The sequence below is a fragment of the Colobus angolensis genome, unplaced genomic scaffold (genome assembly GCF_000951035.1).
Source record: "Colobus angolensis palliatus isolate OR3802 unplaced genomic scaffold, Cang.pa_1.0 Scaffold14, whole genome shotgun sequence".
Taxonomy (NCBI): domain Eukaryota; kingdom Metazoa; phylum Chordata; class Mammalia; order Primates; family Cercopithecidae; genus Colobus; species Colobus angolensis.
Window position 1 is genome coordinate 23,075,072 of NW_012114488.1, and position 23,533 is coordinate 23,098,604.

Genomic DNA, 23,533 nt, shown 5'->3' on the forward strand with positions numbered 1-23,533 from the left:
TACGTCCCATCAACACCTAGTTTATTGAGAGTTTTTAGCATGAAAGGCTGTTGAATTTTGTCAAAGGCCTTTTCTGCATCTATTGAGATAATCGTGCGGTTTTTGTCTTTGGTTCTGTTTATATGCTGGATTACATTTGTTGATTTGGGTATGTTGAACCAGGCTTAAATCCCAGGGATGAAGCCCACTTGATCACGGTGGATAAGCTTTTTGATGTGCTGCTGGATTCAGTTTGCCAGTATTTTATTGAGGACTTTTGCATCGATGTTCATCAGGGATATTGATCTAAAATACTCTTTTTTTGTTGTGTCTCTGCCAGGCTTTGGTATCAGGATGATGTTGGCCTCATAAAATGAGTTAGGGAGGATTCCCTCTTTTTCTATTGATTGGAATAGTTTCAGAAGGAATGGTACCAGCTCCTCCTTGTACCTCTGGTAGAATTCGGTTGTGAATCCATCTGGTCCTGGACTTTTTTTGGTTGGTAGGCTATTATTGCCTCAATTTCAGAGTCTGTTATTGGTGTATTCAAGGATTCAACTTCTTCCTGGTTTAGTCTTGGGAGGAAGTATGTGTCCAGGAATTTATCCATTTCTTCTAGATTCTCTATTTTATTTGCGTAGAGGTGTTTATAGTATTCTCTGATGGTAGTTTGTATTTCTGTGGGATCAGCGGTGATATCCCCTTTATCATTTTTTATTGCGTCTATTTGAGTCTTCCCTTTTCTTCTTTGTTAGTCTCGCTAGTGATTTATCAATTTTGTTGATCTTTTCAAAAAACCAACTCCTGGATTCATTGATTTTTTGAAGGGTTTTTTGTGTCTCTATCTCCTTCAGTTCTCCTCTGATCTTAGTTATTTCTTGCCTTCTGCTAGCTTTTGAAAGTGTTTGCTCTTGCTTCTCTAATTCTTTTAATTGTGATGTTAGGGTGTCCATTTTAGATCTTTCCTGCTTTCTCTTGTGGGCATTTAGTGCCATAAATTTCCCTCTACACACTGCTTTAAATGTGTCCCAGAGATTCTGGTATGTTGTGTCTTTGTTCTCATCGGTTTCAAAGAACATCTTTATCTCTGCCTTCATTTCGTTATGTACCCAGTAGTCATTCAGGAGCAGGTTGTTCAGTTTCCAAGTATTTGAGCGGTTTTGAGTGAGTTTCTTAATCCTGAGTTCTAGTTTGATTGCACTGTGGTCTGATGGACAGGTTGTTATAATTTCTGTTCTTTTACATTTGCTGAGGAGAAGCACATCCAATTTAAAATCAAACCTCACAGTAACGAGGCAGATTATCTTAATAATGAAAAAGAAAATATACTGCCAAAATGTTTCATTGACAATGAAATATGTAAATAAACTTTTAACTAAAATATAAAACCATTAATGTGGATGTAGCTAATTTACAATTTGTGATTATGGAGAAAGGTGGTAACAGAAGTATACTTTGATAAATTCTTCTTATCCCAACCCCAAGAACGGGCAACATTCCAACCTCTCATCACAACTGTCAAATCATTTTCCTCGTCCTTATTTAGTTCTGCTCTAATTCTCCTTGATGACTATTCCAAATCTTCATCGATTTTCTCAAAACTCCTATGCTAGAATAATATCCTGAGATATAAGCTCCATTTTGAGATATGAAGCTATGTTCTTTTCCCTGAGGACGGATTGTAGTAGGCAAAAAGCAAAAACAGCTTGGCTCTTAATTTTCTGCTTTTGTTTCCCAAATTCAAAATTGTTAATGGAATTTGGAGGAATTTCAGAGTAGATAAAAGGAAAAATATATGTGGTAAAGATTACAATTATTATATTGAAGCAGGAGGAGAAAGAAAAATAGAAAGAAAGTGAAGAGATCTGGTGCATGGGAAGAGGAGGACAGAGTGAGGAGGAGAAGCTGGGGTGGAAGAAGATGGGGAAGTGGTGGTAGGAAGAAGAGCAGAGGTTTTATCGTAAATTTGAAGTCAATGAGGAGACAATTCAGCAGTGCAAAAAGAGCAGCATAGAGGAAAATATTTCTTTTTTTTTTTTTTTTTTTGAGACAGAGTCTTGCTCTGTCGCCCATGCTGGAGTGTAGTGGTGCCATCTCGACTCACTGCAAGCTCTGCCTCCCGGGTTCACGCCATTCATGCCATTCTCCTGCCTCAGCCTCCTGAGTAGCTGGGACTACAGGCGACTGCCAACATGCCTGGCTAATTTTTTGTATTTTTAGTAGAGACGGGGTTTCACCATGTTAGCCAGGATGGTCTCGATCTCCTAACCTCGTGATCTGCCTGCCTCGGCCTCCCAAAGTGCTGGGATTATAGGCATGAGCCACGGCGCCCGGCGAAAATATGTCTAATACCAGGACAATACACTGTTTCACACATCTGATGTCCTTTAGGACTACTACACACGAACTATTGCTGAAAGTTACATGCTGATTTTTATAGAAACTCTGCTACCATGGTATAGAGAGATGGTGAGAAGACAGGCCCTGGAGCTAGAAGTCCTGGAGCAAGGCTTCTTGTTCCAGGGCCTGGCTGGTTCCACCGGTTCCATCGCAAAACAGCTGTATAATCTTGGACAATTACTAAATCAACCTGTGTTTCCCGTTCCTCATCTATAAAACTAGGATAATAAAAGTACTTATTTCATAGGTTGAATACAAATTAAATAAATTATTGGACATAATACACTTAGAAACACACATTCAGTGTAAACACTAATTATCATTATCATTTCTAGTCACATTGCAAAATCTAAGCACAAATCCATTTTATCCTAATAGGAAAAGAAGAGCCACTGAAGACCTCACTGATCCCATTTCAATGATCAGTTAGTGGATAAAGTTCATTATCCTCAGAATGAGTCACTTCGTGTAAGTGTAAACAACAAAGTTACATTTCATAGGACCGTAGACCTTTAGATATGAAAACAATAAGATCCAGAGAATCCTTGTCCTACATCACAAAGTGTTTTGAAATATTCCATAATTCAGTAATTCATTCAAACCCAGAAGTTAAAATAAATCTTTAGTAAATTGTGGATGAATAGGAATAGAAAGCTTGATTTTAAAATCAATAATGAACAATCTTTTTTAAAAGAAGGTTTTGTTTGTGAAAAACATGTTACGAGCTGTACTTTTGTTTTCATTCAAAATGAAAGCAACTTTATTCCTACAGGAGAGAAAAAAGTTTAATCTTACAAACATGGGCTTTGCCTACTGGTTACTGATCTGTTATTATCTGGTTATATCTGAGAAATAATAACTCCAAAATAACTTTCTATGTGTTTATCCTTCATATTCACGTATATCTGGAGTTCACAAAATACATTCACAATCAATACCTCATTTTGTCTTCAAAATAACCCAACTGGGTAAGTTTTATTACCTTCCCTATATGGATTGATAAACCAGTGGTCATAGACATGGTATTACTTGCTTAAGGTACTACTCTAATTTAACAGCAAGACTGCGGTACAATGTGTCCGCATCATTTGTGGGTAGGAGGCAGAGTTATCAGTTAGCTCCTGTCTCCTGAGGTGGAAGCTACCAGCTTTCTTGTTAAAGAGCCTCTTGATAGATGTGAGAACCAGACCAGAGAAACGAACTAAAGTTGAATGGTTCAGCAAAAGGAACATGTGGAATGAAGGGGCTTTATCACAGGTAGTGTTGAAGCGGGCAGTGAGACTCTGAATTCCATGATAAAGAAGTGGCAAATCCAGGACTACAACCCAGGCCCCTGACTCCCAGACAGGAGATCTTTCCCATATGTCCATATTTGGCTGTGAAGGAGAGAGGAATAACTACGTTAGAGGAGTTGATTCATGTTTGAAAAAAAATTCCCTCCTGGCTCTACAGAATGAAAACTTCGCCGGAATTTAATTAAATTTACCTAAAGTAAGATGCATAGATAGGCTCATCTGGTACTACAATGTTTCATTAGCAAGCAAGTTTCTCAAAGATTACTTATTGTCGATGGAAGAGAATCTATCTTTACAAGGCTAACACTTACCCATTGTATGAATCAGCCACAATTTTTCGAGGTGCACTAATAGAGGGTGGAGTAATTTCCTCAATGTTTGAGCAGTTCTCTAAATCACAGACATATACCTAAAAAAAATTAAAAATATACCGGTAGGATTAGCATCTGTCTATAAAGCATTAAATTCAGCCAACAAGTATCCCTGAGCATCTGTTCTGTTGGAATTGTACTAAGCACTGAGCACTGACCAAGACACAAGAACAAAAAAGCCCTTAAACGGCAGTTTTATATCCTATATCCTAATGAGTTTATACATTATTGACATCAATGCAATACAAGTGCCTATTTTCCTGACTTGTAGAGGCATTCAACTATTTTTAACATTTAAGCTATATCTAAGTTTATGGGCTTTCAACCATAGCAATGGCTGTTGCTTATTGTGATAAGCCTGTACCTTCCAAAGAAGCAGAATTTGAAACATGTCAAGATTGTGTCTTCATCAGGTCAAAATAAACCTTATGCAACAACAACAACAAAAATAAACAAACAAACACACAAACAAAAACCAAAAAAAATGATCTTCCGAAAAGTTCAGTACTACTGTGTTTGTGGAGAACTACTAAATCTCCGTCTGGGTATGATATAATTTTAAATGCTTGCAGCTAACTTTGATCATGACTAGCAGTCTTACCTAATAATAACACAGTTACCGCCACTATCTTATGGAAGATGAATTATTTTTAGTATAAACTCATGACTATAAAACAGTACAAATAAAGGTCATTTAATGCTATGTCAGGACTAGCACTAGGTGAAGTGTACACCCTCCTATAGGCCAGATCTATGATTCATTGATAACCTAGTATCTAAGGCATAGAAAATACTTGAGTATTTATTGAATAAGAGGATTGTGTTTAGTATTAAATATACCAAGATATGCATATCAGTGTCACTACCTATCACTATTTTCTTTAACTTCTCAGACTAACCAGTTCATCCATGATGAAATACATTCTTTGATAAAGCCAATCTACGGAGATAGAAGAAATTAATCCGGAACCTCTGTAAAAAATTTTCAGGTCAGATACATCAGACACGTTCACAGCCTTCTTCGCCCATATGAGAGTTCCTTCAGAGAAATAAACAATTTGCTGGTGGACATCAACTGATATTCCTAGAAGAGTCATGCAAGTGCACATACATTATTATGTAACAACCAGAAGAAAAAACTTATATTAATGAGAATTTATTTATTTAATGCTTAATAAATTAAAATAGAAGGATTTTATTTTAAAAGAAAATATTCTTCTAAATTATTCTAATATATTAGGATATTAAGAGAATATGTTCTAGAAATATTCAAAATTTTTCTTTTATTCTAGAAGTACTTCTTTTAGAATCTTTTTTTCACACAGAAATCATTTATCCTTGTCATACTGACCTGTAATATTATGGTATATAGCATCCAACCGAAGGCAATGTGCTTCATCTACCAAACGTTTTAAAGATCTCTTTCTTAGAGAAGTTTTTCTGGATAAAAAGAGCCACTGTTCCTCTTCTTGAACTGAAAAAATCAACATGATTTGCAGACAGGCAGACCAACCACAGGTACACTAACACATGCGAGAAAAGATCAATACTACCCTTCAAAGCAAGGGGACTAGTGCTCGAAAGAGGCTGGTCAAATTTTCTCTAAGGGCATGGAGAATTGCATCTATGGTATAATTCACATTATTCTATGACTGGAGGTAGGAAGTACAGTAACAATCAAATAGGATTTATGTTCATATGCCCCTAAATAACCCAGAATGACATCACATGAGGTATCACTATCCTCAACAGCCTTGCCCCAGCTCAGCTCACTATTTTCAGCCGTGAGAATTGGCTTGGTGGAGGTGGTCCACCCCAGGCCTGAGTGGGTTGTGCATAACACACACGTATTGTCAGACACTGGTTGTCTCTGTGTTGTCTTCAGTATCTTTCCCTTTGGGACAGAAGGAAGGTCCTTAGAGGAATGACATTGGAAGGCTGCAGAACTCTGCTTGATGTCCTGTTCAAGAGGAGACTGATGCAAGGTGCATGGGTGAACATTTTTAGGGTATTTAATGAATGTTATGCAATAATCACAGTAACAACAACCTTAACCCTGCTCTGTATTTAACTCACCCTTTGGACGTGCTTCTTACATAACAAAAATACCTCTCCTTTCCTAGAGTCTAGGAACAGCCAAAAAAACAAACACTGATGATAGATGACACTCAATACCCATTGGCATAGGCAAGTACAGATTAGAGTAAGGGGCAGTCAAGTCAGCAAATAGGGTTCTAGTAAAAATAGACAACAGGCTCCCAGAATTCTGAATCTTTGGATGCTCTCAAAAATCTTTTATTAGTTTCCCCTCAAATTCCCGGTACTTCTTAGAAAGATTTTCATTTGTTATTTTGCTCAGACATATATCATACAGTAAGCATTCAGTCTCTTGAGGTAATCAATAAAACACCAAAGCCAAAAAGAAAAAGGGTGCTTACAAAATGATAACAAAAGATACTTTGGCAGATTGAATACTTATATAGTAAAATGCAAATTATTAAAGTCCAGATATATTTAAAAACAAAGATACTGGAAAAACAATGTCTGACACATATTAAATAATTATATATAATCTAAAATAGGGATTAGGGCAGAAAAGTTACATGTATCCCTTAAGTGTGTAAATGTGAGTCAGAAACACTAGTGATTTCAACTGAAACCAAAGATTTGAGGCCATTTTTTAAAAACCCTAAATTTTTTATTCTGATTTTCAATTCCCAAATTCTAATATTAAAACTTTCAATCTAACCACTTACTTTAATTCATCAAATACTTGAGTTCATTTAAAATTGAAAAGTTAACAAGTACCCAAAAGACAATATTCATTTGGGCAGAAGAGGTGGGTCTTGAGGTCTACCAGGTGACACAGGGCCTCTGGCTCTGAAACCACCCTTGCCACCTTCATTCCTGTGTAGCTAAAGGAGCGAGCCTGAGCCATACCTGCTGAAGATGAAGTGGTAATACTAGATTGTGCTTCTGGACCCTCACCAACTTCGTTTACTGCTGCAGTAGAAAACCTATTCCAAAAACAATTTGGAGAGACATGTTTCACATGGCATGGTGTGAACATGAGATAAAAATAGAAGGAGCAATAACGTTTCTATTTAAAGCATGATGTGGCAATGCATGAGTCTAGTTACATGGTGCCACTGCTCAGCACTAAAATGACCATCAATCACATCCTTGTTTGTATCCCCTAGAACGGTTCAGGGTCATAGAGGTCAAAAGCTGAACTCTGCTATCTCCATGACCCCCATTCTTCTCTGAATTTAAAGAGGCCCTAGTAAATGCTAGAAAAGCTAACAGTAATAAAATAATTACTCTAATGGTTAATAAAAATACCTAAACAGAACTCTACCTCCTTACTTTTTTCATATTGGATTAAAAGAAAATTTGAAATTCGTGGTGTTTATGACGTTTTCATTAGCCATATTTGTGAGTACTCTCTGAATATAATAGAAATACTTGAGAATGTTTCTGCTTAGGACGCTATAATCTAATAAGCATATAAGCTTGAGGAAAACCATAGTGACTTCAACCCAACACCATGGGTGTACATTTAAACTGTTTGATAGCCATATTTCTTAAATAATTATCATGCCTGCAGCCATGCTGGTTACATTTTCCTCTGCATCACTTAATTCTTACCTGTAGATAGTATTTGGTAAAGTGGAGTAAAACTGGAAACTGGTTCTCTGTGTCCCTGCATCTAATTTTTGATTTTTGCTGATCAGCCTTAAGTTATAACCCAAAATAGGTCCACCTGGGAATTGAGGTGGATCCCAGCTGACTTCCACAGTGTCGGGACTTGAGCTCTCAATATTCCTAATCAAAGGTGCAGTTTCAGGAACTGGAAGAGATAATGGTGACATAGTGAGCAGAAAAATGTGCAAGCGTGATGTTCTTAAAATAAGGTGGAAAAAAAGTATTGTTTTGTTTTGAAAACTTAATGGAAATGAAATAATTTTATTAATACTCAAAATATGTGATAGAGGAAAGGTGGTAAGATGTCTAAACCAGTTCGCTCCTTTCCCAAGAGGCTCTTTCAAATGTTACTTTCCTCACTTCTAATTAATGAAATAAAATTAAATATAGTGTATACGAATACAATAATAGTCCTTTAAAAACTATCATCAGGAATCTCTAAAGACTTAAATGAGTTGAAACATGGGATGGAACCAGTTTAGGAAGAAGACGAGAGTCTGATCAAAACTGGAGTCAATGATCAACATGAGTTTAAATAAAAAGTCCATCCTGGGGCCTTTTCACTCATTTGAGTGGGGCAGCCTTATTGGTTCCAGCTGGAGATGTAGGTTCAGATAAACTGGAATTCGAACAGTTGGCTTCACTTTTGTTGGCATCAGCTCTAATGACCCAGAGAACACTTTCCTTACTCCGGCTCTCAGGTCCTGGAAATCCAGGCTGACTGAGCTTCAGCACCCCCGCCCTGGCAAAGGATTAAAGGAGCATATATGAAATGACTGAGCATTCACACACAGTCCCCAGCAGCTACTTAAGTGGAAAAAGAAAGGACAACAAATGATCTGACAGCCTAGCTTCCATCTGTGTCTCTACCTGCTTTCAAACCAAACCCCTGAAACCACGCTCTTTTATTTCCTCTTTCCATAGAAAGACACAATTAGAAGTTACTTTGCTCTTGAGTAGATTTCTCTCCCTCTGAACACTTTTGGCCAATGCTCTGCATCACCACTGACTTTTAAAAGCCCTTTTAATTGCTCTCTCAGCCTTTCTCTGATGCAATTCCTCTCTAACTCTCAGACTAATTTTCAGCAAACACAAGCATCATTGCATCACTCCTTGGCTCCACGTAGTCGGTCACTATGATAAACAGAGAAGAAATAAATTTCTCCCATTGAATTATAATATAATTGGAATGTCAAAATTTAAGTCATTAAAGTCAATGCCCAAATGTGATCTTCTACCACTGAAGCAAGTTAAATGTCACCTACATGGCAAGATGTGATCGTTGTCCAGGTCTTCTCCACCAAAAAAAAAAAAAAAAACCACAAAAATCTTCCCTGAAATGCTGGTATCCCTTGCCTGACAATCATTCCTCTTTGTTAAGAAATTATTTTCTGAAAGGACCCAGTTAAAAGGCAATAGCACCATTTAAGCCAGGTGCGGTGGTTTACGCCTGTAATCCCAGCACTTTGGGAGGCTGAGGTGGACCAGTCGCTTGAGGCCAGGAGTTCGAGATCAGCCTGGCCTACACAGCAAAAATCCATCTCTACTAAAATTACAAAAATTAGCATGTCTGTAATCCCAGCTACTTGGGAGGCTGAGGCACAAGAATCACTTGAACCCAGGAGGCAGAAGTTGCAGTGAGCTGAGATCATGCCACTGCACTGCAACCTGGGTGACAGAGTGAGACCTTATCTAAAAAAAAAAAAGAAAAAAAAAAGGGTCAAGTGCAGTGGCTCACGCCTGTAATCCCAGCACTTTGGGAGGCCAAGGTGGGCAGATCATGAGGTCAAGAGATCAAGACTGTCCTGGCTAACACAGTGAAACCCTGTCTCTACTAAAAATACAAAAAGTAGCTGGGCGTGGTGGGAGGCTCCTGTAGTCCCAGCTACTCCGGAGGCTGAGGCAGGAGAATCACTAGAACCTGAGAGGCAGAGGTTGCAGTGAGCTGAGATCGTGCTACTGCACTCCAGCCTGGGCGACAGTGAGACTCTGTCTAAAGAAAAAAAAAAAAAAAAAAAAAGGCAATAGCACCATCTAAAATCATGTCATTCCCATAGCTGAAAGATAGGACTATGAGGCAATTAACACAATACAGATAAGTTTCTAAGTTTTGATGTAGCTAGAAAAGTGAGAATCAGAAACATGAGATGCTGTCCCTAAGGACACCCATGTAAGGTCCAGAAGACACAGAGGGTATGTGAGCTTGCTTATCCAGGAGAAAGGCCCAGAAATGAACAGCAAAATTTGCTTTCATTATTTTGATTTGCCCAGCCAATGTCTCTGCATGGTATTTCTGTAGCACCAGAAAATGTCCCAGCACTGTTGGATAACATATGGCATTGCTTGGAATAAGGAAAAATTCATTCTACTCTGATCTGGAAAATTTCAAACATGGTCCTAGGCCAGTGTTTGATCTGAGGCTGTAAATAAGAACAGTCAGAATAATTAGCAGAGGTGGCCGCACAAACCCTGAGATCTGACAAGAAAGGAGACAGCTCCCATCAGGGAGGGGGAAAAATGCCCCAACCAACTTCATCAGCTGCTCAGCTCTGCTGAGGTCCAAGGCCTAGTTCAGCCTGAGGCTCTCTGCACATAGGCACATCTCCAGAGCTGAGGGTTAGGACATCCAGCCTGGAGCATGTCTTTCTGGGTTGCCTCAGCTAACTCTGAGGGTGAGGGGACCAGACAACTCTCCCTCAGTGTCTGCCCCCGCATTTGCCTTCCCCTAAGGCTTCTAGGCTTGAATCTTTTTCCTGGTATGGAAGTCACATCTTCAAAATAATGAGTCAGAGAATACCCCAATATATGTTGTTTTTAAAAAGCAGTTTTGATAAAATCTTAAAATAATATAGTAACCTCCCAGCTGGTCTCTACCTCTGTACTTTCAAATCTCTCTCATTCTCTCAATCTATTCTATGTGCAGTTGCCAAAATTCCCTTTTTCAGAAGCATGTGAAGCAATTACTGCTCTGCTTTAAAACCTTCCATAACTCCTAACTGCATTGTAAATAAAGTACAAACTCCTTACCCAGGACATTTAAGATTCTTGGTAAGCTGGACCTAGTCAGCCTTCCCAATGTTATTCTCACTATTTTTCTTCCTGTATCGCAAGCTTCCAGCAGACAGAATACTGACTGTTTTCCCTCCATGCCTTAGAATCCAATGTTGGTGACCCTGGTCCCATAGACACCTGAACCTGCCCTTTTCTCTCCTTACCTCATGTCTAACTCAACAAATGAGACTTCCTCCAGAGAGACTTTTTTGGTATTTCATTTCAGAAATAATATTTCCCTCCTCTAAACTTCCATGGGAATTTGTCAGTACCTTTTGTATGTGTTTAATAAAGCTTTACCTTGTGAGGTTAGTTAGGCATGTGCTTTATCTCTTCTACAAGAGAGTAAGCTTCTTAAAGTCAGTATCCATGCATCTATAGATATCCCATGAATATATTTTGAACAAGAGAACAATAACATTTATTTAGAGTTAGAATTCTATTAGAGCTAGAATTGCTCTAAGGATGTATTAGTATTCAGAGGACAGCAGCTCAGATAAAGTTATAGTCTGATAGGGCAACATTCTGTACAAAGGGTGGGAAAATGAGGAAGCAGGAATCTAGCAGACAAAAAGCTTTTTGTTGCTTTCCAGAGATAATGTCACTGTGTCATACTCAATCACCTTCATTTCTGAAACACTTTCATCACTTGGCTTTGGGACACCACAAGCTCCCGGGTCTCTCCTTCTCTGTGTCTTTTGCTGTCCCTCCTCTTCTTCCTGGCCACCAAATATTAAGGGCCCTTGGGCTGACACATTGAACTCCTTTTTTTCAACCACATTCACTTTTAGCATGCTGCCACCAGGCCCATTGCTTGAATCACATCTCTATGGTGGTAACTCCTAAACTGGTAGTTTGGATACCTTCGACTTACCTCCTGAGTTCCCAATCCTTCCATTTAATTGCTTCCTCAGTAACTCCACTTGGATATATAACAGACATCTCAAATTTTACGTGGCTGAAACAGAACTGATGATTTTATATAGGAAAGCTGTCCAGAGCCATGAGGCCCGGAATTAGCCGACCTCTGTTGCTTGATCTCCGCAAAGCGGAGACAAGATGGCACATTTCCGGGTTCCTCATTACAAACCTTTCCTGCGCGCGCCTAAAGCTTTTCCCCCCGCGCGCGTAAACTGTTCCCGCGCGCGCCTAGACTTTTCCCGCGCGCGCCAACCTTTCCCGCGGGCGGGCAAACATTTTTCCCGCCCAGGAAGATATGCAGCCTACGGCGCAGGCGCGATCCCGCGCCCGGGAAAATTACAAACCCACGGCGCATGCGCAATTGTAATTTGAGAATATCCGGCCCCCTGTCACCGCCCTGGCCCAACCTCTTCCCCTACCAGCCTATATAAGGCATTGCACTGCCACCATTAAATGAGACTTGATCAGGCTATTTGTCTTGTCTCCATTTCTCATGTTTTCTTGTCTTCTCCATTCCCACTCCCCCTTCCAGGGCCCGTTCGACTGTCCTGCGGGTCGGGACAGAAAGCCACTCCTCCTTTACCCTTGTCCCTGTCTCAGTAAATGATGACACTCAGGTGTTCAGACTGAAAGTCTAAGTTAGCAACCTTGACCTTCCCTTCTTCCTCACCAAATTCATTCAGCAACCCCAACAGCTCAGTCTTCAAAATACATGACAAACCTTTCCCCATTTTCCCATCATCACCCTAGTCAGAGCCATCACCAAATCAAGCCTGACTTACTTGGCCTCCTAATAGCTCCCCCACTTCCCTGGCCTTCCTTCCACCCTCCCAGTCTATTCTCCACGCATCAGCCATACTGAGAGTTTTAAAACTTGAACCAGTCCCTCCCCCTCCTTAGAACACTCCAAAGACATTCTGTTACACTTAGAATAAAATCTGTACTCCTTATCAGGGTCAGTATGGCCCTATGCGACCAAGCCTCTGTCTACCTGTCAGATCCCACCTCCTACTTTAAAATCTATCATCATCCAATTTGGCCCTTATCAGAAATAATATTGACATTCCTGCAGCTGTTTTTGTTTTATTTTTTATTGGTTCAGAACTCAGACTAAGAAGAAGGGTGCTATTCATTGGGTCTTCTCGTGACCCAACAAATACCTTTACTTAATTACTTATCTGACTGTCTTCCCTAGCTGGAATGCAACCCCATAAGTGTTAGGATTTTATCATCTTTGGTTTTTAGAACAGTGTCTGGTATATAATAGGTCCTTGACTAATACTTGAATGAATGAAAAAAGTACCCAATCTTCCTTTCAATTATATTAAAAATATAATACAAAAAATAACCACCTTTCCAGTAAAAAAAAAAAACAAAAAAGGAGGTGAACTTATTTACAGATGTTATTTTTCCGCAGCCAAAGAATTTACCACCTAGGCAATAAAAAGACTAAAATTACATGAAGAAATGAAAATAGAATTCAAACATATCTATACCACACCACCACCATTCCTGGGCCTCTCACCTGGGTCACCACATGGCTTCCTACCAGTTCTTCCTGCTTTCTCCCACCCCCAGAGTCCATTCTCCATACAGCAGCCAGTTTTCCTTTTAATGTATAAAGCAAGTTGCCTCAGATCATGTCACTCCTCTCCTCAAAACCTTACAGTGACTCTCCTTCCAGAATAAAAGCCACATTCCTTACCAAGATCCCTGAAGTAGACTGAGATCTGGCCCCTATCTCTCTGATCTTAGCTGTTACTGCTCTGCCTCCTTCACTCTGGTTCAGCCACATGGGCCCCTTACCTGCTCCTTGATCAGGCCAAGGATGTTCTTGCCTTAGGTCCTCCACATGAACCATCCCTCTGCCTGTAACTCTATCTGAGACAACTGCGTGGTTGACTTCCTCGCCTCCTTTAAGTCTTTGCTCAAACTTTACCCCACCAGCTCATCAAGGCTCATTCTGGCCACCTTATTTCACACTGCCACTGGCCTTTCCTTCCCTCCTCACTCTTTATTTCCAATCCCCTAAATGACAAACCCTGCTCAAAATATTCCTCTTACTATAGCACACAGCACCATCCCACTTACAATATACTTTATTTATTTCTTATGTTTATTGCAGAATATTCCTCTTCCACCAAAATGTGAGCTCCAGTTGGGCGAGGTGGCTCATGCCTATAATCCCAGCACTTTGGGAGGCCGAGGCGGGCAGATCACTTGAGGTCAGGAATACAAGATCAGCCTGGCCAGCATGGCAAAACTCCATCTCTACTAAAAATACAAAAAATTAGCCAGGCATAGTGGTGCATGCCTGAGTCCCAGCTGCTCTGGGAGGCTGAGGTAGGGGAATCACTTGAACCCGGGAGGTGGAGGTTGCAGTGAGCCAAGATCACACCACTGCATTCCAGCCTGGGCAACAGAGCAAGACTGTCTCAGAAACAAAAAGGAAAGTGAGCTCCACAAGAGCAGGGGTCATTGTCTCTTTTGATCTTAAAGGTATTGTGAGTACCTAGAATACTACCTGGCACATAGTTATGTACCCAATTGTTGAATGGATCGATTAATAGGAAGGAATAGATTTATTTCATTGTTTAAAATAAAAACAAACTAAATCAAAGCTTTGGAATAATGTCCTTTCATAAGCAATGTGTGCACACCATACCTCCATGAGGATGAGTCCTGTAACTGGGACTTGGAGGGGAGTAGAGCTGAAGCTGCGCTGTGAAGATCCAAACCACTCGGAAAATGTACTCGGTAAAGGGGTGCAGGGACTCGACCACATAGGACAGTTTGGACACGGTCTAGATCAAGGAGTGATCAATAATCAGCATGTATAGAATCACCACCCCACATTGGGACTCAAGAGCATAGATTAATTTGTAGAAGATGGATGGCTTGACAGAGATGAAATAGAGGCCTGGAGCTTAGTGCTAAGCCATTCAGACATCAGCATGCAGAATTCACTCAGAAATTCTCCCCTTTGAAATAGCAAAATTATGGGCTCAATTATTTGGCATTTATAATCTCAAGGACTTAAATTTTTCTATGTTAGTACACATAGTATCTTGGGACTATTTTTTTTTCTAAACTTTCTCCAGCTTCCCTAAAAGACATAGTCCTGGATGAGCACCATAGACAGTACTTCTAAACTGCAATAACCCCCATGAGAATCTTTCTTCTGCCCTCCACCCTAGCTGGACTCATCTTAGCTGGGATGGGCAGATAATGACTGATGGAGTGAATGGTTATGTGATGCTGCACTGAAGGAATAGCATATATGTCCAACATTATACTTTCCTTATAACATAAATATTATATTTTCCCTATAAAATAAGCCTTAATGTTAAGGCTTAGCATTAACATGTTACAGAGTAGCTGAGATTAAAATTCATCTAATCCAACTACCCATCTTACAGCTGAATCTTTTCTAGAAGGCCTTTATGCTTATAACTATAAGTAAAAATTTGGCACTTTCAAAAAGTGGGAAAGGGTCTGGGTTTAGGTACAAAGGCAGTCTTTCATACCTTAGTATAAGTCCAGCTTCCCAGAAGTTGTGCATATTTCCACTGAATGATGTATTTTACTCCAGAGAAGCTGGCAGATTTCCATCGTAATGTCATATTGTGGCTTCCAATGGAAGAAGCAAAGGGCGCAGTTGGAAGGTCTGCATTTCCTGGAGAGAAAACAAGATGTCACTCACCACGCACTCCTGTGCGTCAGCACAAGAGAGTGTGTGCCTGTCTTATCTAGGGCTCTCCGTATTCTCTTGCTAAAACTGCATCTTGACACAATAACTCACCTGAATAATCAATGGTATGCATATTCAATTTATTTTTAAAAATCAATCAGTCTGTTAGTCTTTTTTCCACAGAATTTATTGTTATCTTTGAATATAGTATTTTTTTTTTGTTCAGGATTTGGTTTTACAGGCAGATGACACAGAGGAGTCTGAGCTATCCAGTTTTCTCTTACAACACTACTCTCTTACAGGCCGGGGGGCCCAGTGCTCAGAGCATGTCTGTGTCACAACAGAACCATTCATTATCCTGGGACGTGTACCCCAATATATTCCTGAAATTTTATCCTCTAATTCTACTATTGCTGTGCATCTTGAAAACAAATAATGCTTATATGTACAGAGCAATTGCCTTTACTCCAGAGGACGCTATGATAGGCTGTCTCACATTATAAAATATTTCAGGACGTCTAAACACTAGACATATTACAATTGGCAGGACATATTTCTCAGGTGCTGCTTGCCAGGCACGGTACAAAGGGCTAGACTTCTGAATGGTATGTCACTGGGAAGAAATGATTTTACTTTACTTTTTATGTTTTTCCAAAATTGTGATGAATTTAATGCTTCAGCTTTCTTTCACAGAAACAGAATCAGCACTCTGGTTGAGAAAGCATGGTAAATTTGGTAGGGAGCTTAAAATGGTTAAATACAAACTCTCAGGACCTCACTCTTTCTGATTAAGAGAAAATTGATACAATTCTCGTCACTACAGATACCAGACATAGACCAGTTAAAGCCCATACTCTGTAATCCAGAAAAATCAAAGCCATTGTCATCTGAGGACCCAGCTCACAAAGAGGCCTAGCACAACCTTTCTCACTGATTCTTCTTTTTATAGTTCATTTTTGACTATTATAACTGAATAAGCAAAGCACAGCTCCACTTTCCTTCCCTTTCTTGTTGTGAGACTCTCAATAGCAGGAATTAGGTATGCTGTGGACACCTTGAAGAGGACTCCAGTGCTGGAGTTGTCAGCAGAGTGAGGAAAAATAACCAGGAAGCATCAGAAACGACAAAAGTTGAGAACTAGGCAGAAGTGATCAGTTATATAAGTACAAGTAAATGTAAATATCATAGCTAAACATAGACATATTTCAAAGCCGTGGTGATACATATGAAAAAAAAAAAGGTAAAGTAGGTTTATGCTAAAATATCAAGGCAAAGAGAGAGCCAAATGAAAAAGGGAAGCTAGACTGAGCTCCGTCCTATTTTCAGTACATGGCAGAGTGGGTAAGAAAAGGCTCTATTACCAGGCAGCTGGGTTATAATTTCAGAGATATCCCTTACCAGCTACGTGGCCGCAAGCAAGTGCATAAACTTTGTGCCTCAATTTTCTTACCTGTAAAATTAGGTTAATAATAGTATGTATAACTCTGAGGACAAAAGGAGCTAACACATATTAATTAATGAGAAAAGTGGTCAACTCATAAATGCCTAATAAAAAATAGCTAGTTTTGGACAGGCATGGTGACTCATGCCTAGCTACTCAGGAGGCTGAGGCAGGGGGATTGCTTGAGCTCAGGAGTTTGAGGTTACAGTGAGCTATGATTGTGCCACTGTACTCCATCCTGGGTGATAGAGTGAGACTCTCTCTCTCTGTCTCTCATATATGTGTGTGTGTGTGTGTGTGTGTGTGTGTGTGTATGCATTTATATTTTGTATAGGCAAATATATATGTTCATTTATTTATTTTAATATGTTATTAGCTAGTATCATATTCCATCATGTGAAAAGAGATATGGGAGGTATCTAAAATGAACATAGCATACCCGCTAATAAATGACCTAGAAATCACAGGAGTTAAATACAAACAAGGTCTTAGGATCATGGATGAAAGGATTAATTATAACAGACTACAGATATGGTCTTTAAGTACAAATGCTTTTATTTAGACTTGGTACATCTCATTTGTTAGTGGTACATAGACATTGATCCATAGCCAATGAGAAAATAAAAATAAAGCATTGATTGCACTTGTATTCTAACAGAATTGTATAATTAAGCTGGTAATATAATTTTAGAATATAATAAAGGAATGTAAATAAAAGATTATACACTTCCTCAGTTCTGGTGTCCTTCATTTCTCAGAAATTTTTTATGGTTCTCTGAACTAAAAGAATTCTCTAACAGTTCCATTTTTTAGGTAATATAACTCAATAAGTATGTATTAATACCAGATTGACTAACAATTTGGTATCTAACAATTTGGTAGATATTTGAAACAAATGAGAAATTGAAAGATAAAACTGTATATTTATTTCATCCTGAAATAAAAATAATTGCATACTAATGGGGCCTGTGCACCTGTTGGGTACTGCACAACTCCTCCAATATTATGATCAGATTGGGTATCACCATCCAACAGATTTCTCATATCTCTGGGTTCCCCTTGAGTGTTTAAAATACTCCATGGCTCCCGCCTTGAGCGTTTAAAATACTCCATGGCTCCCATGAGATTGCTGTAATGGCCTGGAGCACATCAGTGCACAGCTTGGAAACCATAAAATATACATTTTATCCACAGCTAATTCCCATAATATAGAAAAAAAATGTAGTATCACTGCCTCTCCACAGAAATGTCTAGAGTGTCTTTTGTGGGGCACTAAAGGGCAGAAGCAAATCAGAGCAGCAAGACAAGATTCCCCTTCCAATTTCCATCAGTCACTGAGAGCAAGGAACAAGCCACTGAGTCAAGGACTACAACGTACGGAAGAGCCCAGCATCCTTCAGACTTAAGGGAACTGTCTACAGCTCGGTGGGAGGATGCCCTAGGGAATTCGGGAAATGATATCTGCTGACATCCAAGCTGTGACTTATCAAAGCATTGGACTTTTAGAAACTACTGGAGAATTAACACTCCAAGGCAAAGCTACTGTGACACGCCCAGCCTACTCTGAAATCAGGCAGAGGGAGCTGATAAACACCCAAGGCCCCTACTTGCTCAAAATCTAACACTGAAAAGCATAGCTTCTGTACATTTTACAAATTCCTAGAGTCTTTTGGGGAGTCATACACACAGTAGGCACTCTATTGGATACCTGTTAGCTGAATAATGGAAGTACATTCAATACAATATTCGTATACTTTCCAGTCATTAAAACAGTGGCATTCTCTGACATCAAGTCTGCTCAGGATGTACATTTGTCTGTCATTAAGACAGAAGTGAGTGTACCTACTGAACTTGAGGACAAAATCTGGTCCTAAACATTAGTCATGTAATGTGTCCTCTTTTTTGTTCTGAAAGAAGAATCTTGCTGAATCTTTATCAGAATGGCCTATACGTTTGAAATTATTGAACTCTCTAAGTAGATATTTTTGATCATACTGAGATGTAGAAGTCAAGATGTTTTGAGAGGTGTTTCATTATCTTTACATAAGTACAAGTCACTAGAGTGGTGCAGCCTATTTTTTCTAAGTCGTGTGTGTCTTCTTACCCAGTACTTCCTCTTCATATGCACCTTCCGCGCTGCTGCAGCCAACCTCACACGACTCCCGCTGGGGAAGACAGAGAGCATGACAGTCAGGGCAGCCTTGGTACTGGTTTTGCTGATAAGCTTCAACTAAATTTTGAAATCCAAATGCCTAATATGCAAGTATATCTTTGCCCAATATGTGAGTAAATCTTTGAAATCTACTCTGAGTGCCTAACTTTGAGTGCCTAACACGCAAGTACATATTGATGTCAACTATTTCCCCTGTAGTAAAATTCCCACTTGCTAGACTGGCGCTTCCCAAACTTTTGACCATGCTCCACAGCAAAAAATAATTTAACAAAACAACTTAGTACACACATACATGTTGAAAAAAAGATTCCTGAAATGATCCTTACTTTTCCTTCCATTTTTAGAAATTTTATTGAAATATATTCACCTGCCGTAAACTCACTTATTTAAAGCACACAGTTCAGTGCTGTTAGAATATTCAGAGTTGTGCAATAATCACCACAATCTAATTTTAGAACACTTTCATTGTCCCCTAAAGAAATCCCTTTTCTGTGATGTGTGCTCTTATATGTACAATGATATTCTATTCTATTGTTTCATTTTGTTTAATGTGACTCTTGGTTGACTGAATTGATTTGATGACCTTCTAACGTGGCACATCGTATAGTTTGAAAAAACACTGAGCTTAGCAGTACAATTATCTGCGTGCCATCTTGGTCAATGTTTTAGTGAGCTTAAAACCTAAAACTTTAGAATAAAATGATGCTTAGGGATTAACTACTTATTTTATATATCCCGGTCTTCCTTGGAAAATTAAAAGTTGACTATAAATTTGTATAGTAGCTGAACATTTTAATGAATATCTTTATACCGATGTTGAGTTTTAAAATCGATGAAAACTTAATGATATTTACATTTTATCTCATTAATGAAAAATACAGTACATAACTTGATGACCGAAACACAAGTTTCCTGCAACTCTTAACAGATGCATTAACATTAGCTACAAAACACACATACACACATACTTGCAGAAAAGGCACATATTGTAAAACCACAACACAATCATGATCAATCTCCCTACTGTCTTTCAATATGTAACTACAATACCTAAGACAACAGGCTATAGTTTCTCATGGTAATAGCGGAAAGCAGGCACAATACATTTGCCCTAAAAAGAAGAACTATAACTTGCAAATATGAACAGTTCAATGTTTGATTTGCACACTGAAAGGAAGGGTGCCTGATAAACCCAGGTTTGCTTAGTTAAGGATTAATTTAAATACCTTAGTTTGGGTTTGGAATTATTTAATTTCAAGGTTTAGTAAACGTTTCACATCCTGTTTACATACTTTAGTGAAGCATTCAACATATTTATTAACTGCAGAGAATAAACAAACCGATTTACAGCAAAATTATTATATAACATGAGGGGTTTTTTTCCGTAAAAGAAAACTAATGAGAAGAGAGGAGATGTATTTGGAAATACAGATTATTTTGAAATATAGATAGTCCTGACAATCAGGGGAAATTGTGGTCCTGTTTTTTTTCTGACATTTTCAGGGGAAATAGATAATAAAATTCCCATCCTTCTGGTAGTTTAAACGTTATCTCAAGTGGAGGTAAAGCTAACAACTACGTTTCCTTCTCTCTCTCTCCTCCCCTACTCCAGTCCCCCACTCCTTTCACCTCCCTTCACCCCTCCCTGAATCATGGTGGCAATTCAACATTGGACTTCAAATAAAGTCATCCATGTTTCTCAAGCTTGAGTTGCCTGGAGAGAATCTAAAGAAGGTTGGGATTTAAGGAATTTACAGAATCTGAGCCTGAAGCCCCTGGATGTGACATTCACGTGGAACATTCCACGTTACTGAGCTGCCATTTCCACAGTGGAGGCCAAGTTTACTCTTCCCAGGGGCTACACCAGCTATAGCTCTCTCTGTTCCCGCCCACATTCCCATCTTCTTCATCCTAGTCGGTCCATCTTTATTGCCTCTCTGGCTCCACCCTTGGTTTCCCAGACTGTCACATAGGCTGCCAGGGCTCTTTCCTGCTTCTGTAACACAAGGAAGCCTCCCCCACCGCCCTCCATATGAATTGAGGCATTGTTCCCTTAAAAATTATTCATTCATTCATTCAGAATATTTGAACAATTGGCCTTTTTCATGCCAAGCATGGTTGTGGGGTCTAAGAATATGACAGTAAGCAAGAAAGTTAAATTCCCTGCCTTATAGGACTTCCCTTAGAAGGAGGTAGATAATAACTGAGTGACAAACTTTTAACAAGAAAAAATAATTCTGATAATGAAAATTGCTAGGAAGAAAATAAGTCAAAGCGACAGGTATAGCTAGGTGGAGAAGCAGACTTTATTAGGGTGATCCAAGCCAAGACTTTAGTCATCAGGAGGAGCTGGGCTTGCAGAGATCTGGGCAAAAGCAGAAGCAACAACAGGATGAAAACTTTGAGGCAGGAATGTGTCTTCTATGTCAAGAAAGAGGGAAAGGTCAGTGTGGCCAAGCACAGAGACCAAGGGGAGAATGTGAGATGAAGTCAAGACAGGCAGGCAGTGGAGCTGGTAAACCTTTGTAGTTTGTAATTCTTTCCAAAGAGCAATAAAAACCCACTGAAATGTTTCAGGTACAATAAGATCAATTGGCTATAATAAGATCTATTTTGACTATTGTATATTATATATATAAATATATATATATTCTATTGTTTCATTCTATATATAGCTATATAGCCAAAGGTCAAGATGCGATGATAAGATCTAATTTGCATTTTAAATTATCAGGGATAAGCCATCTCACTAGCTATCACCATTTTCCAAGTTCTGTTTCACTGAGCTATCACTTTCAAGGATATTCCTTCCAAGAAATACGAATTGCAAAAATGACAAGCTTCCTATGTTCAAACACCAACGAGTAAGGAGTCTGATTTCCTAAAGGTATGGACAACTGAGGTGACAGAAAGAAAGATACATAGATAGATAGAATGGATAGATGATAGACTGATAGATACACGAGAGATAGATACAGATAGATATACATATAGCACATATTCCTGTTCAGTTCTACTTTATTTAAAGTGAAACATTTTAAAGTGTAAAACAGCAAAGTATAAAGAGAAAGAATAGTTACACAAGTTATAACGCTGAGAGGAAAGATTTATACTATATAAGCACAGAAAACTGAGCAGCGTAATGATTAACAAAGAATTAGCACACTACAAATCTAATCCTGGGTTTCTTTGATGCTTTAAAGGCTCTCTCTCCCTGATTTTCCTGACACTGGTACATTTATCCTAGGGACTATTCTTTGGGGTAATTTTGCTTTCATCACATAAAAGGATTCGCAGGCAATTTTTTTTTTCTATCTCAATCAGGAAAGACCTTTAATTGTCTCTTTACATATGGGTGATTTGTCTCCTCTGTTTTCTCTCTTCTTACCCAACCCTCACCTCCACCCACTCCCAAGAAAAATTGCTCAGATGTGATTTTTATGACCAACCAGTAACAACTGAGAAAACATGCCAATTTAATTTTTCGTTTGTATTTTTGCTCTCTATTAAGAGGCAATTTTTCTGTTTTACTAATGAACAATAATTTATACTCCTTCCCCAGGCTCTGGTTACCAGTTTCAAGGATATTTAAAAAGAATACAACATAGGTTTTAAAGTTTTTTTCTTTAGGGAACAGTCGTGCTATGTTTCCCAGGATGCTCTCAAGCTCCTGACCTCCAGCAACCCTCCTACTTCAGCCTCCCAAACAGCTGGGACTACAGGTGCATACCACCATACCCAGCGAACATAGGTTTTAAACTCATAAATAATGTAGCTTCTTCATATCACCTATTGTCAAATAACCTTATTTTGAAGGGATGAAATACAGGACAGATAAGCTCAGTTGAAGACTAAGTAGGAAACATCAAAACGTCAAGGTCTCTTTGAAAGAGAGAAAATCAAGTGCAGCAGAGGTTGCTTAGAGGCCCATAAGTACACCTGGGCAGGGCAGTGTGAGACGTCGCTTACCATTGGGAGAAGGGGTGGAGAGAAGCTGTGTTGCAAAATGTCGGCAAAGGATTTTGTTGCGTAAGAAAGAAAATTGCGGCCAAGCTTGGGGGCTCATGCCTGTAATCCCAGCACTTTGGGAGGCTAAGGCAGGTGGATCACTTGAAATCAGGAGTTTGAGACCAGCCTGGCCAACATGGTGAAACCCCATCTCTACTAAAAACACAAAGTTAGCCAGTCGTGGTGGCGTGTGCCTGTAGCCCCAGCTACTCAGAAGGCTGAGGCAGGAGAGTAACTTAAACCAGGGAGGCAGAGGTTGCAGTGAGCCAAGAATGCACCACTGCACTCCACCCTGGGTGACAGTGTGAAACTGTGGGAAGAAAGAAAGAAAAGAAAGAGAGAGAGAAAGGAGGGAGAAAGAGTGGAAGAAAGCAAGAAAGCAAGAAAGAAGGCAATAGAGCAAGAGAGAGAGAGAGAAAGAAAGAAAGAAAGAAAGAAGGAAAGAAAGAAAGAAAGAAAGAAAGAAAGAAAGAAAGAAAGAAAGAAAGAAAGAAAGAA

At 39.2% G+C, this 23,533-nt stretch overlaps 1 protein-coding gene across 1 annotated transcript in view; it reads right to left on the reverse strand.

The window, feature by feature from the left end:
- The window catches only part of ROS1 (ROS proto-oncogene 1, receptor tyrosine kinase), a 146,568-nt gene that overhangs the window by 111,446 nt on the left and 11,589 nt on the right, over positions 1-23,533 (reverse strand). Inside the window, exons 4-11 of the mRNA XM_011935073.1 lie at positions 18,959-19,019; positions 15,250-15,398; positions 14,388-14,526; positions 7,694-7,895; positions 6,986-7,062; positions 5,397-5,519; positions 4,945-5,129; positions 3,986-4,083 (exon numbers count right to left, since the gene is read on the reverse strand). Coding sequence (XP_011790463.1) covers positions 3,986-4,083; positions 4,945-5,129; positions 5,397-5,519; positions 6,986-7,062; positions 7,694-7,895; positions 14,388-14,526; positions 15,250-15,398; positions 18,959-19,019 — 1,034 coding nt within the window. The remainder of the gene's footprint in view (positions 1-3,985; positions 4,084-4,944; positions 5,130-5,396; positions 5,520-6,985; positions 7,063-7,693; positions 7,896-14,387; positions 14,527-15,249; positions 15,399-18,958; positions 19,020-23,533) is intronic.